Source organism: Panthera leo, chromosome A1 (genome assembly GCF_018350215.1).
Source record: "Panthera leo isolate Ple1 chromosome A1, P.leo_Ple1_pat1.1, whole genome shotgun sequence".
In the NCBI taxonomy this organism is placed as follows: Eukaryota; Metazoa; Chordata; class Mammalia; order Carnivora; family Felidae; genus Panthera; species Panthera leo.
In genome coordinates, this window is record NC_056679.1 from 2469451 (window position 1) to 2485444 (window position 15994).

The 15994-nt window shown below is 42.0% G+C and overlaps 1 protein-coding gene and 1 long non-coding RNA gene across 2 annotated transcripts in view; one reads left to right on the plus strand and one right to left on the minus strand.

Moving 5' to 3' along the window:
* FGF9 (fibroblast growth factor 9) overlaps window positions 1-3510 on the plus strand; it is a 93912-nt gene extending 90402 nt beyond the window's left edge. Inside the window, exon 3 of the mRNA XM_042929322.1 lies at window positions 2649-3510. Within this exon, the coding sequence (XP_042785256.1) occupies window positions 2649-2894 (246 nt within the window). The 3' untranslated portion in view covers window positions 2895-3510. The remainder of the gene's footprint in view (window positions 1-2648) is intronic.
* A 1032-nt stretch (window positions 3511-4542) lies between these two features.
* Window positions 4543-11547, minus strand: LOC122214508. The gene is made up of 3 exons (XR_006199927.1): window positions 10180-11547; window positions 6771-7112; window positions 4543-4870 (listed from the first exon to the last, which is right to left on the minus strand). It is a non-coding gene; the product is annotated as an uncharacterized LOC122214508 (long non-coding RNA).
* Between the last annotated feature and the right edge of the window lie 4447 nt (window positions 11548-15994).

A 15994-nucleotide genomic window follows, 5' to 3' on the forward strand; every position in this document is an offset into this window, starting at 1 on the left:
GAATAAAATGTCTGTCAGGTGATAGGATTTCCTGAGGAAAAGAAAGCTTAATTTGAATTCATTTTTCACTGAGGGTGGAGGGGGGTGGGGGAGAGGGGAAAGTGGGTGATGGGCTTTGAGGAGGGCACCTGGGAGGAGCACTGGGCCAATTTGACGATAAATTATAGTAAAAAAAAATAAATTAAAAAAATGAATTCGGTTTTCATGGTTTCTTTCTCTCTCTCTCTTTTTTTTTTTTTTTTTTTTTTGTAGAGTTGGAAGTTCAGTATGCAGGTTTTGTACTCTGGTCCATTTTATTTTTTTTTAATTTATTTTTATTTTTTTTAAAACATTTTTTTAATGTTTATTTAGTTTTGAGAGAGGGAGAGACAGAGCGTGAGCCAGGGAGGGGCAGAGAGAGAGGGAGACACAGAATCCGAAGCAGGCTCCGGGTTCTGAGCTGTCAAGCACAGAGCCCGATATGGGGCTTGAACTCACAGACCGCGAGATCATGACCTGAGCCAAAGTTGGATGCCCTACCAACTGAGCCACCCAGGCGCCCCGGTCCATTTTATTAAGTAAAAGAAAAAAACCCAAAAAAAAAAAAAAAAAAAAAAAGCTCACCATAATTTGTTTAGAAAATTTACTTAATCACAGCAAACCCAAACCAGACATTTTTAGCCAGTAGTAATCTTGTCTGTGTGGAGAACATTTATCATACGGATGGAAGTAAAGCCTAAAATAGCTGGTAATGCCTTTAACACACTATTTTTATTTCGTCAGTCTTAACAGAGATGAAAGAACTCACACGCGGCCTTGTCCCCCAGCGCAGAAGCACAGAGCGGGTAGGGGTTGCTGGGCTTTTCTCAGAAGAATGTGCCTCTGGTTTCCGTGTGGACTGAAGCGAAGGGCTGCCCGTGGGCAGGGAGCCTCTCCTGGCGCCCCGGGGGGGTAACCCAGCCAGGGGGGAGCCACAGAGCCCACAGTTCACTTTGTCCCTGTAAACACGGCGTCAGCCTTGCCAAGTTTCCCCATCGCTCCCCACGTTGACGGAGGCGTCGTTTTTTTCTTTTGGCTTTTCCCCGTCGGATTTCGCCAAAAACATGTCCAATGAGGTGACGCTGTGTCACAGACCCTTCTGGTGCCCGGAAGAGCGCCTGTCTGGAGTGCAGGCCCCGTGTGGTTTCCCGTGGGTTCTAAGCCTGCGGTGCGTTCAACAGCGGGGAAGCCGGCCTTCCACTGGCCGCTTCACCTTGTCACATTGTCTCCGTCTGTCCCTTCCTTTGCTCTCCTGACTGCCTCCGCAGAGAGGAGCCCAGGGCCGCTGCCCGTGAGCTCAGGGCACCAAGTGGCGTCCCAGGTGTGGCATGCGGAAAGGGACACCTGTACTTTGGTTGTGCCTGGTTCGCCGTCCTCTGGGTCCGAATGCGAATGTCAGAAATGGAAGGACGTCGGACGCCTTCCTGGGTTGTGCTGCGTTAAGCCTGTGCACGGACACGGGTTGGTCGGGTTGTTTTCTTATTCGTGTCAGGTGCCGGGGGGGTGGGGGGGGCAAGAGCAAGGGGGACAGTTTGCAAGATCGCTCTGTGTTTGTTCTGTAAAAGTACCGTCTAGGAAGGTATTGGTTTGAAAAACTTGAGTCCAGTGGTGACAAGGGCAGAGAGGCTCTCGGATCCTGTCGCCTTGTTTCCCCAGGGGACAGCTTGTGGTTTGGGGGAGCGACGCGTCCCTTGTTTCGGGTCACGGCTGCTGCCCGCGAGACACGCGGAGGACCCTGCAGGAGCCCCGGGCTGTGGGGTTAAACAGGGCCTAGAGTCTCCTAAATCTCAGGTCAAGGGAGGGGTACAGCACATTTGTGAAAATGCGGAAGCTTTCGGCTCTTCTCTCGGTAGGTAGCCGTGTGCCCGAGAACGTGGCTTTTTAAGCTGGGTTGCGCGGGGAGGGTTCTTCTGAGTTCCAGGAGGTGGGAGGGCTTCAACATTTGTTTCCACTTCTTTGTATTCAGGAAGCCTCAAGTCACACAGAAAGCCTTCTGTCTTAAAAGGCGGACTGGGAATTAACTGCATCAGAACTGCCCCGAGGGCCTGTTAAAAATGCCTATTTCCAGACTTTCTGGATCCGAATTTTAAAGGATTGGGGATTGGAAATTTGCATTTTAAAGAAGCATCCCAGGTGATTCCTCTGTAAGCCTGAAGTTTGAGAGGCACTCTGACAGAGGAATAAATGAGCACCGCTGCCTGTGTTGAGAAGGTTGGTCTACACGGCGAGCACTTCATAAAACACACAATGAAGGTGGAGCAGTTTTGTGAACTTTTGGCTTCAGCTGAGGCTCTCCCCGCCTTGACGGTCCGCATCCTACTTGCTGTGATAAAAATGGGACCAACTCACGGCCTAGGTCGTCCTCTGTCTGTTAGACTCATTGAAATCATTTGGCATATGAAAAAATCTGAAACCATTTGCGATCTTTCACACTTTGGTCACCGTGAGAAACAATTAGAACGTAGTTAGACTTGTACTCTAACTACCTGTGTCCCGATGGTCAAAATGGGCTAAAATCCGTATTTTCTCTTCAGAGTTATATCGTGTAGCAGCTGAACATTGCTTCAAATACAGAAAGTAGCTATTTTGCAAAAAATACTCATTTGTTGTTTGTGTGTTTGTTTGAACAGGAAAAACTAACCCAAGAGTGTGTATTCAGAGAACAGTTTGAAGAAAACTGGTATAACACCTACTCTTCGAATCTCTATAAGCACGTGGACACTGGAAGGCGATACTACGTTGCATTAAACAAAGACGGGACCCCCAGAGAAGGAACCAGGACTAAACGGCACCAGAAATTCACACATTTTTTACCTAGACCAGTGGACCCCGACAAAGTACCCGAACTATATAAGGATATTCTAAGCCAAAGTTGACAAAGACAATTTCTTCACTTGAGCCCTTAAAAAAAGTAACCACTATAAAGGTTTCACGCGGTGGGTTCTTCTCGATTAGCTGGGGGGTCACCCCAGCTCCACTGTTGCCAAACTTTGCCGCATGCATGATGTCCGATGGAGGCTTGGACGGGAACATGCCGATTCTGTTCTGCACTTACAGGCTGGTCCTCCCGGAGGCCGGCCGCTGCCCACTTGCTCGATTTCTTGTGCGAGGAGGAGGGGGAGACTGAGCGGGGGTGCGAGTGTGTGCGTGGATGAGTAGCAGGGGGAACTGAAGAGAGAGGCAGAGAGGACAACGGCCTGATGCATGCTGGGATTTAGACGCGCTTTTACATTTTTGATCAGTTGTACTTCATCCTGTATCCGCACAGCCATACTTCGACTCATCAGGATCGGGGCTGGTGGCCTTCGCAAGGGCACGCTGCGTTTTCAGAGGTGTGGAGGGTGCAGTCTTACTTCAGAGACTTTTTCAGTTCATGCTCGCTGGTGCCATCCCAGTGAATTGAAAGCAAAGACCTCTTAGGCAAAAAACAAAAAAACGAGAAAACAAATACAAAACAAAACAAAAAAAAAGTTAAATTTATTTATAGAAATTCCAAAGGCAACATTTTATTTATTTTATATATTTATTTATTATATAGAGTTTATTTTTAATGAAATATGTACAGGCCAGATAGGCATTTTGGAAGCTTTAGGCTCTGTAAGCATTAAATGGCAAAGTCCGCTACGAACCTGTGGTAAATTCATGCAAGTAAATAACGGTGCATGGATGTGAGAAATTCTAATGACCCTAATGTACTAAAGGCGACAATCTCTTTTGTGCCCGTATTATTGTAAACTTATGCACATCATTCATGACACTGAGTATTCACTCTTCAGACTGCTTGTTTCATAGCTTATCCCAGAGGATTAAAGAAAAACTGGGTCTCAAACTTTTATTCTGTGTCTGTAATATTTCCTCTCTCATTAAGTGACTTATTCCATCATTGTAACTCCACGGTTGGAAGATATAAGGGTTGGTATATATCCTACGTGTTTAAATCTATTGCAGAATATACCAAAGCTAAACAATAACTCTGCTTTTGTTTTAGTTGGTCTCCAGGACAACAGGTCTAACATCAAACATTGTACTGATTTAGATGCTCAAAAACGGGGGGGAAAAAAAAAGAAAGCCTACACAGAACAGATTTTTTTTTTTTTTTTAAAGGGACAAGAGTCAGGTTAAACAAGGATAATTCTTGGAGAATTTTATTCGTGCACGTGGCTTATCAAACATGAAATGAGACAAGTACCAGGGGGGTCACTGTAAGATCTTTTATAGAAAATTTCTTTCGGTGAGAACCGTCCTAATACATGGTAATAGAATCCTTCAAGTAAAACTTGCAAAACGAAACTAATAAATCTTCATCCATAATGACAATGAGGGGGAAAATATATTACTTGTTGACTGTGTTTTGTTTTTAAAATGGTCTTCACAAGCACTCAATTTTTTTAGAGGGGAGGTTACTATATAGAATATCTTTTACGAGGCTTTTATAACATTTTATGCTGAAAAGCGTAAGAATACATATTTCTTTAGTAGCAATAATTTTGGAACTTGCCCTTGGGCAAGGAAGACTATTTCTTACTATATCCTAAGGAGAAAAGAGCCAAATTCTTAAAGCAATATTTAAGAAAAAGGAATTTATAACAAATTCTCATACCACATATAACACTTTGTAGCGTTATGTTGGGACATGGAAAGTGACAGTTACAGAATGTGTTGGGATTTATGTGACTAATTTTAAAATTGAGTATTCCAACTTTGTTTTGCTCTGATGCACATTCTTTATGAAAAAGAAAAGTATGTCCCTGTGGAGTGAAAGCTGTTTTCCAGTAGGAGTGCATGACGTATTGCCACGAGCACACGTGGCCCTTCTGTGGTCCAGGTTTGAGCGTGTAGCAAAACCCTCCTGCTGATGTGCATTAAGGAAAAACCAAGTCTAACATTTGGAATGAACAAATATTTGGGGGGGGGGGGAGGGGACAGAAGCAGTGTAAAATAGTTGATTTATGATAAACTCAGAACGTCCTCTTCATGTCTTGTTTTGCTTTTCTCTCTAAACAGAATTACTCAACCCGTGGCTGCTGCTGAAATGTGCACATATTCAGGCTTTAGTTTTCCCAAAAGGCGTTTAATATTTTTGGCTGAAAACATTAAACATCTGACCACAGGGAAGAAGCAAGTTTGTAGGATGTCACAGGTACAATACTTAGCACTGAAGAGATTGATTTTAGGAGGTAGCCAAAAGTGGTCTTAAAGTAGCCTGAGATGCTAGGTATTTGGCCTCAAAGAAAGCAACCAATTTGTGGAAAAAGACGAAACTCTCCATGCATTCCTACAAAATGCTACTTTAACGTCCACTTTTGGAGTCACTTTGTTTTGGTAGCTTTTTCTTTTTTCTTTTTTTTTTTTAAGAAAAACAAAATGTTACGTGCTTTTGGCAATGGATACAATAAACTGTAATGGTCTGTAAATAAATAAATATTGGCTTATGCAATTTATGTAAATAAGTGTTCTGGGAGAGTAGATGGCTCAGGGTTTGGGCGTGGGCATCGTCCTGCGGGGCTTCAGAGCAAGTGGGTTTGCATCCGGGTCTTGTCGTAAGAGACCCAAAGCCCATCGGACGGCTGTTCCGAGCCAGTGTGGAGTGGGTGGTTCCAGTTTTCGGAAACAGATGCTCAGATGGCCAAACCACGACCTTACTGGTGGCAACACTTGCACCTTGGTCAGAGACTTAACGGGCACGGGCTGAACCACCCTCCCATCTGTCACGTGAATGTCCCCAGGCAGTGTGAAGGGCATGCCAGGTCAGTGTTGGGGAACCTGTCCCTGCCAGGTCCTGTTTTGTAGAGAAACGAATGGCTTTAGTTTACGGTGTTTTCCTTCTATTTCATCTCATTAACACTACAACATTGTGTCATTCACTTGATCATCTGTAATTGTATGTAAATACATACAGGATTATGTAATTTGTGTAAATACATAATTACAGACTTTTGAAAACTGGTATTTTTTACTCGATGTCCATTTTGGAGCTGCTTCAGATTATGTGCCTACATGAACCGATGGAATTTTAAAAACATGCTCTCCTTGTTCTTCCAGCTGTTGCGTGTGTATTGAGGGGATGGGGGGGTGGGGGGTGGAGGGGGAGGAGCAAACACATCCAGATGTCTTTTCTTTTCTGTAGGCTGAGATGAAGAGGCGAGTGATCTGGGAGAAAGATTTATGAACTTGCAGCGGGCGAACCGCAGCGCGTGCACACATTTTCGTGGATGGCTGAACGGACAAAGGCATATTGTTCGAGGTCAAATTCTGTTTGCTGCATCATTTGACCTTGAAACGTGCTGAACTTAGATCCACCGTTTGTGGTCACTCGCACGAAAGGGCAGTGAAATCGCGGGGGTGGGAGAACGCGCCAGATGGATTGCAAAGACGCGTTAACCACCGAGCCCCCCTCGGGTGTGTGTGCGCGTGTGTTATGTACTCCACGTGACGCCCCGTGTGTCCACAGACGTGTCCCATTTGAAAACTGCTATTACACTGTTAAAAGTGGAACGGGGAGGGATGGTGGGAATCAACCCCCCTACCTCCTTCGGTGTGTAGCCCCGAATTCCGGGACTCAGGTTCGCGGCACGGCCCCAGCCACGGCAGGTGTGGTTACCAAGGCGTGAACGGTGGCCGAGGGTGTGAGTTCTACCTTTTCCTTGCAGGGTGCTTTGGTGGCTGCTTTCTCGTAGGTCTTTAGGAGAATCCCCCCCCCCCCCCCCCCCCCCCCCCGCCCCGCTCCAGTTTCATTAAGATAAAATGGATACGCATCCCTGTAGACGTGTGAGGGGTCCAGCGTGGTGGGTTTTTGTTTCCACATCTATCGTGAAATGATCACCACCATCGGGGTTCGTTGCCATCCATCCTCTAGAAGACTTTCCAGTGTAACATTGTCTTCACCGGAGAGGAATGTGTGGCCGTGAGAAGTAGCCTCTTGTATCATTTTCTTTGGAAAGGAAGCGCAAGCGAGCATTCTCAATGTGTGTTCTCCCTCTTGCTTCCAGCCAGCATAGGCATCCGGTGGGGAGACAGTTGGCTGTCGGGTCGGATGATTGTCGTGACGGCCACCAGGGATGCACGTGAAACACCAAAGGGAGGTCTCTGCTGGTCTGGTTAATGGTAAAAGAAAATTCTTAGAGCTGCCACGATTCACCAGTTACATTCCATCTTATTGCTTAGAAAACATTTTTAAAACAATGTATTCAAACTGTTTAACATTTATTCATTTTCTGAGAGACAGAGAGAGACATAGTGTGAGCGGGGGAGGGGCAGAGAGAGAGAGGGAGACAGAGAATCCGAAGCGGGCTCCAGGCTCCGAGCTGTCAGCGCAGAGCCCGACCCGGGGCTCGAACCCACGAACCGTGAGATCATGACCCGAGCCGAAGTCAGACGCTTCACCGACTGAGCCACCCAGGCACCCCAAAACTTAACTTTAATTAAAAGAAAATCATAGGCGTACCAAATATCTCAATAGCCCTGGGCAAGTTGTGCCTGTAACTGGCTGCTTTTTTGGTTTTTGGTTTTTGGTTTTTTTCCTGTTTCCTTCTGAAGATCTTCTACTGACAGATGTGGTTTGGGTTATGATCCCCACTGCCGTTAGTATACCAAGGAACATTTGATACCGGGAAAGAAAGAGTTAAAAGCAAAAGTGTACTCAGGACGTTCAGACTTGAACAACTGGTCCTGCTCTCCTCGCACAAACGTTACGGACGGTGTGCGTGGCCCTTGGAGAAACTTAACTTTTAAAAGCAGTCGTGCAGGCTGTTTCCCAGCCATTTTGTGGGATGTCGCAAGACATCGTGTGAGCTCCTCCTGGCTGTTGCCTCTGGCCTCCTAGCGTCTGTGTGATACAGGGTGCGTGACAGCTCTGGGAGATTTCTGTTTCCGACTGATGGAAAGAGGGCTTTTCCTAGTGTGCTGGGATCAGGATTGGAAGCGCTCTTGCAGAAGGAAGAGCTACTCTGAACATCTCCTGACGGTCGACCAGAGTCTGTTTTTCGTTCCGTCCCTCCCCCTCCCTCCTTCGTTTCAGTGGGTGCAGCTGGCCTCGCGACACATGGACGCGGCTCGTGATGGCACACACACAGCTGAAACAAACAGGCATGCTGCATGTTGGAGGAGCACGTGGTGGGGAGGGTCCCGGGGCTGCGGGACAGAGCATGCCCAGTGTGGACTTAGGAGGGCCCCGGCTCGTGAGGCCCGAGGTGACATGCCAGAGACGAGAGGAAGTAGAGAAAAGAGAGCTGTAGTTGTTGGCGTTCCAAATGTGTCAAGAAAGGGCCTTGTGCTCGGAGCATTTGGGGTCGTCGTGTCTTTTGCTCATGGTTCCTGGACGCCTGTGACTGAGCCCGAGGATGAAAGAAGTCCTGGCTGACGGGCCAGCCTTGGCCGTGGATGCATCATTGGTTCATGGAGATGACCACAATCAGGTTTTGAGTTGGGGCCTGTTGGCCTGTGCTTACCCAGGCCACGCTCAGAATGCCCTTTTGCCGGTGACTCTTGGTTTCTATCCAGAGGAAGGCGACTCTGTTCAATTTTGTTAACATTAGTCGCTTCAGTGACTAATGGTTTCCCCACCTCACATTTGCCTCCCGTCTTGGGCAAAATCCGCAACGTGAAAGTCATTAAAATATAGGATAATAAAAGAGGTAAAAGCATAACACAATTTTTAAAATATGCACTTCGTTCTTTCAATAAATACGTATTGGGCAACTGCTCTATTGCATGGAACAGTGTTGAGGATATGATAGAGAAAATACCAGGCAACATTCAGATCTTAACTGCCAGGCTAGGCTCCACAGCACTGATTATAGAGACATGCAATACTTGCTTAAAACACTGTAGGACTGGGATGTCCACATTTTAAGGCAATTAGGCCAACACTGGCAATTTTCCATGAACTTCATTTTCTTCAACTGGATAGTCAATTTATACTAAGAACCCAGAGGCAGCCTCATTCAAATCCCTATTGTTTCAAGGAGGATAGCCTTTTAAAAGAGTGTCCTCAGGTTTGATGATACAGATTCTTTCAATAGATGACTCCTTCTTGACAGTAAATGGATTTCTTTTGAAGAAAAAAACAACAACAGAACCGGTGTTGTTTCATTTCTCCCCCTTCAGGAAAATCCAAAGGAAAAGGCAATGGAATTGTAACAGTTTATCAATTGTAGATTTGTGATGTCTTTTAAGGGTACCAGAACTCCATGACACTAAAAGGACTAAGGAAGCTTTGGAAAAATACCTTATTTCCCATAGAATTCACCTCGCTGAAATGTAAATGGGCCGATGACCACAGCTTTAATACCGGAGAGATGATATTATGCATCGTGGCTAGAGGGATACAACTTTCATTGTTTGTCTTCAACGGAATTACAAATCTGTGGCCAATCAACTTCTGGTTTCCTTGTGGCTTGTTTTGATTTCCTCTTCTGTTCTAGGGATGCCTGGACTTCCCACTGTCTTGGGTCTCCTTGTCCCTATTCCACACTGAAAGAGGACACCTGTTTAGGTGCATGCTACAGAACAAGTAGGACGGACAGAATGTGATGGACGGTCTCTGGAATTTTTCCAGAAGAGGTTTATGATCTTAAATTTGGCTGAGGAAATGAGGGCTAATTGGATTAGAGCAGTACTCAAAGCAAGCCGTATTGGCAAGGAAAGAGAGTCTCCACCCTTCGGGAGATGCATCGTGACTGTCTCTGGTTGGATAAAACCCCAGGGCAGGCTGTTTCCATGATGCTGCCGTTCGCCCCATGTCTAAAGTGAGATAGATTCAAGTTATAAGTGACTCTTTGGTAAGTGGGTGAAAAATTAGAAATAGGACTGTTTCTTTTGATGATCTGCTTCAGAGGAGCAAGTTTAAATTTTGTGGTGACTCTCATATACCTATATATATGCTTCCTGTTTCTTCCTGCTGGCGTATTTCCACGCAAGAAGGTTGAGTGCTACTATGGTCATCTCAGAACTTTCATTTGGCTCTAGATGCAAAATTCTTATTCCTGTCAATATATAGATATTATGTGGAAGAGTTGTATTATTTTAACCGTGCTTCCTGTTGAAGCAGGGGAATTAACCTGCCTGAAAATACAGCTTAGTCACATTGAGCTCATATCCACGAGCCATGGCCCTATTCTGTGTTCCATGGGGTCCTAAATATGTTCTCAAATGCATCAGTACCTTGAAATGGCTGAACTGCATCTCAAATTAGTTGCTCTATGTTCTCATTAGCTGGTTACTATAGACACTTGGGTCCTATGTTTTTTTCAAGTAGCAGAGGCTCAGAATATAGGAATACTAAAAATAAAATAGAAATAATAAAATTATTACCGTAGTTTGGATAAATACAACTTACTGTTTTTGTAGTCATGGGTCACATTTGGTGCTTTTATTTTTTAGCAAACTTTTAAAAAATTGCTCAACTATTGAGTTTTATCCTTAGATAAACCCCCGATTTTTCAATATGTCCATATAATACCCAACGGATGATTTTAGAACCTGACCAAAATTTAAGCAAAGGGAACTTTTCATTGAAACTCATCAATTTATTCAGCAAGCAATTATTGATATATATTGTATTCCAGGAATTATGAAAATATAAACAAAATTGTTAAAATTTGTTTTCACCTGCAATGTGACTATATATTGACTCACTTGGCTTATACCTACCCCTTGTGAAAGTGTGATAAACCAATTGTCCTAAGTTTTCCTTCTTATACAAACCATGACTTCTTCTTGGAGAAGTGGTTTGAAGTATAGTACCATCTTTAAATAATGGACTCAGGCCATTTGGAGATATTCTTTTGGTTTTCATTCAACGGGGTGCTTAAAATTGTTCCCAAAGGAATTCATTCTTGGTTTGACTTTGAATTAGAAAATGCCTCTGAAAAATAAAACCTGCGTAAAGTCAATACGATGTAATTTAGCATACCTTTTTGGCATGCTTTATAATGATTAGTCTATATTTTTAATTTAGAACAGCAGTTAAGTTTCAAAATTCCTGGGTGACTGTTTTTATCTCAGAAACATGTGATGGCTTGTCATGAGGCTATCTTATTTGGGAACCACACCCAGTGGTTCTGAGCACACTCAAGGAACTATATTAAGGAGCATGTGACAGATGTATGACCGATTTATAAATACATTTGATTAGTTACTGCCCTCTAGAAAGGAGCTGATTAGTACACGAATATATGGAAATAACCTGAGAATAAAGACCGGTTTAAAGGATGCAAGGTAACAGTACTTGGAGCTTACCAGGAACAGTGCGTCTTCTTACCAACCAGACTAGAAAACCTCAAGATTCAGAGGGCGTTGGGCAGAGCACACAGAAGGGTCTTGCCTCAGTTGTGAAGAATAATTATCCTCAGACTAAATACTATTTCAGTTCCACTTAATGTATTTTGCAAGAAACACCAAAAAGGATCAAGCTATTTTAAGCCAACTTCATCCCAGAACAAGGCTCAATCAAATTTATGGGAATAAAATGTATCTGGCACCCAGCAAGGTAAAATACATCATGTTTGTCATCCAATTAAAATCACCAGACCTGAAAAAGAAGCAGGAAAATGCAGCCCTTAATGAGAAGGAAAAAAAAAAAAAAGCGTTCAAGTCAACCTGATGTAGAACTGATAAATATTTTAGAGTGAATGGAAAAATAAATTGAAATAGTTATTATAACTATGTTCTTTATTAAGAAACTTTGAGACAAGGAAGGTGCAAGAAAAGATTAAAACTCGACTTCTCGAGAAAAAAAGTACATGTGTGAGATGAAAAATACATTGGATGGGATTAATGGCAGATTAGACATTGCAAAACAGGGGATGTGTGCCCTCAAAACTACAGCAACAGAAACTATCTAAAATGGAAGACAGAGAAAAAAGACATGAAAAAACTTGAATAGAGCATCAACTAGCTATGGGACAACTTTAAGCAGCTTAATATACAAATAATTGGAGTCCTTAAAAGAGAGGAGGGAGAGGAGGAAACAAAAAATATTTGAATAAATTATGGCCAGAAGGTTTCTAAATTTGATAAAAACTATAAACACAAGGATCCAAGATGCTTGGTGAATCTGAAGCATAAGAAATGTGAAAACAAACAAACAAAAAAACAGTGTACCAAAGGCACGCAACAACCAAACTGCTAACGACTAGTGTTAAGAGAAAATCTGAAAAGCAACCAGTTAAGAAAACCACGCATCACATACAGAGGAACAAAGTTAAAGATGACCGCAGATGTCTTTTCAGAAACAATGTAAGCAGTAGGACAGTGGGGTAACATCTTTAAAGTACTGAAAGAACAAATTTGTCAAACTCAAATTATATACCCAGCAATAGTACAGTTCAAAAACAAAGGTGAAGTGAAGACTTTTTCCGTCATACAGAAGCTAAAAGAAGTTAGCATCAGCTGACCCATATGATAGGAACCCTTAAATTGTAAATATTAATTGTTAATGTTAAAATCCTTCAGGCGGAAGGAAAAAGATACCACATGGCAATATGGATCTATATAAAGGAATGAAGAGTGCCAGAAATAATAACTACATGGGCAAATATATATATATTTTTTTCTTATTTAAATCTCTTTAAAAGATAGTTGACTGTTTAAACAGAAATAATAACAATGTACCGTGGGGTTTATCACATATGGAAAAGTAAAATGCGTGACAGCAATAGCACAGACCGGGAAGGGGAGAGATTGAAGTATATTATTGTAAGGTTCTTTGGATGTTTGTTTGTTTATTTTTGAGAGAGAGAGCAAGCGTGTGTGCATGTGTGTGCAAGCAAGCAGGGGAGGGTCAGAGAGAGAGAGGGGGGGAGAGAGAGAACCCCAAGCAGGCTCTGCACTGTCAGCGCAGAGCCGGATGTGGGGCTTGAACCCACGAACCACAAGATCGTGACCTGAGCTGAAATCAAGAGTCGACTGCTTAACTGACTGAGCTACCCAGGTGCCCCTGTAAAGTTCTTGTACTATATATACATGGAATGGTATATAATATCACAATAAGTTAAAGAGGTGTGGCATAAAACTCTAAATTAATTCCTAAAATAATAAAAAAGAAGAGCTATAACAAGATGATAAGTTTAAACCTATCCACTCTAATAATCACATTAAAAGCAAATGGTGGAAACATCTGCAAACAGAGATATGCTGGATTTAAAAAAGTGAGGTTCAGCTACATACTGCCTATAAGAAACACACTTCAAAGGCACAGATGGATTAAAAGTAAAAGGATAGAAAAATATATACCATGCTAATAGTCTACAAAAGAGAGCAGGAGGGGCTCTGTTCACATCAAACAAGCTTGATTTCACAGCAAAGAATGATATTAAAGATAAAAAAGTTCATCTTACATTAATAAAGGAATCAGTTCACCAAGAGAACATAAAAATCTGAAATGTTTGTGTACCTAATAAACAAAACTTCAACACACATGAAATGAAATGTGAAAGACGGCAAGGAGAAATGGCCACATTCGCAATTATAATTTGAGATTTCAATAACCTTCTTCAATAACTGATAGAACAGTTAACAATAACTGATAGACAGAAAATCATTAAGACTATAGAATATTTTGACAACGCTAACAGCCAGTTTGACCTAATTGACATTTATAGAACAATCTCCCCATCCCCCACAACAGAGTATATATTCTGTTTAAGTGCACAAGGAATATTTATGAAACTAATCTCACTAAAGGGTCGCCTGGGTGGCTCAATTGGCTGAGCGTCTGACTTGCAGCTCAGGTCATGATCTCCCGGTTTGTGGGTTTGAGCCCCAGGTCGGGCTCTGTGCCGACAGCTCAGAGCCTGGAGCCTGCTTCGAATTCTGTGTCTCCCTCTTTCTCTGCCCCCCTCCTGCTTGCACTCTCACCCTGTTCTCTCAAAAATAACAATAAACATTAAAAAAAAATGAAAAAAAAAAAAAACTAATCTCACTAAATTTAAAAGGATTTAAGTCATACAAATGTTCTTTGATCATAATAGAACTCAACTAGCTGAAACGTCTCTGGATGATCCCCAAATACGGAAAACTAAATAACACACTTTTAAATAATCCCGTTTTGAAGAAGAAATTAGAACTGAAATTATGAAGTGATTTAAAGTGAATACAAATGAAAATACAACGTATCAAAAACTGGAACATTGCTAAATTAATACTTAGGGGGAAATTCATAGTGCCACCTTCCTACGGTAGAAAAGAAGAAAGTTCTTAAATCAATGATCTCAACCTCCATCTTAAGAAACTAGAAAAATAAGAGTCAATAAACCTAACGTAAGCAGTAGAAAGGAAAAATAGAGATTGGGGCAGAAATTGATGAAATAGAAAACATGAAAACAGTAGAAAAAATCCATGAAATCCATGGCTGCTTTTTTTTTTTTTTTGACAAGATTATTAAAATCAAATTTTTAGCCAAAGTGATCAGGAAAAGAAGACACAAATTTATAGATATCAAAAGGGTGAGGTGACATTGCCACAGATTCTACAGAAGTTAAAACAAAATAAGAGAATATTAGGAACAATTGATACTAATGTTTGATGTTGAGTAAATTAAACAAGTTAGATTAAATGGACATATTTCTGGAAGAACGTAAACTACCAAATAACAAAGCTGACTCAAGAAGCAATAGATAACATGAGTGGCCCTAATTTTATATTGATAATAGCCCTAATAATTAATATTAGCCCTACTAATAATTTAATATTAATATTATACAAATATAGCATATATATTAATATTAATTATTAAATTCATAATTAATTTTGTAGTTAAAAACCTTCCCACAAACAAAACTCTGGGCTTAGAGGCATCACTGGTAAATTCTACCAAACACTTAAGGAAAAAGAAATACAATTTCAAGGTAAACTCAGAAAATTAAAGTAAAGGAATTATTTTAAAATTTATTTTATGAATTGGGGCGCCTGGGCGGCTCAGTCAGTTGAGCGTCCAACTTTGGCTCAGGTCATGATCTTGTACTTCGTGAGTTCGAGCCCCGTGTCGGGCTCTGTGCTGACAGCTCAGGGCCTGGAGCCTGCTTTGAATTCTGTGTCTCCCTCTCTCTCTGCCCCTCCCCGACTCATGCTCGCTCTCTCTCTCTCTCTCTCTGTCGAAATAAACATTAAAAAAATTATTTTATGAATTAATCCACAGGAAGACATTACAAGAGGAGAAAATGAAAGACCATATCCCTCATCTTTTAAGACCTCAATTTCAGCAAATTGAATCCAACAATATATAAAAAGGATCATATATCGTGTCCAAGTGGGATTTATCCCAAGAATGCAAGGTTGATTTACCAATAAAAAAATCAATCAATTTTGAGCATCTGGGTGGGTCAGCCCTTAAGCTTCTGACTTTGGCTCAGGTCATGATCTTATGGCTTGTGAATTTGAGTCCCATGTTGGGTGAGCTTGAGCCCTGGTTGGGGTGAGCACGAGCCCTGCTTTGGGTAAAACACAAGCCTGTTTCAGATGAGCCCCGCTTCTCTGTCTCCCTCTCTCTCTCTCTCTGCCCCTCCTAGGATTCTCTCTCTCTGCCCTTTGCTCACTTGTGCCTTCTCTTTCTCTCTCTCTCTCTCAAAAAGAAAAAAAAATCAATGTAATTCATCTTCTTACCAGGCTAAAAAAGAAAACATTATCATCTTGATAAAACCCAGAAAAAGCATTTGACAAAATTAAAATAATTCCTGATAAAATCCTCAGCAAATTAGGAATAGAAAGAAACTTCCTCAATCTGATAAAAGGTCTACAGAGAAACCACTTGAACATCATACTTATGAAAGACTGAGTGCTTTACTTCAAAATTCAGGAAAAAGAAGGATTTCCAGTCTTACCACTTCTATCCAACATTGTGCTAGAGACTCTAGCCAGAGCAATAAGGCAAGAGAAAGAAATAAAAGTATCCAGATTGGAAAGTAAGAAGAAAAATTATCTTTGTTTGGCACATGACGTGATCATCTATGTAGAAAATTTGATGATACCCACAAAAAGC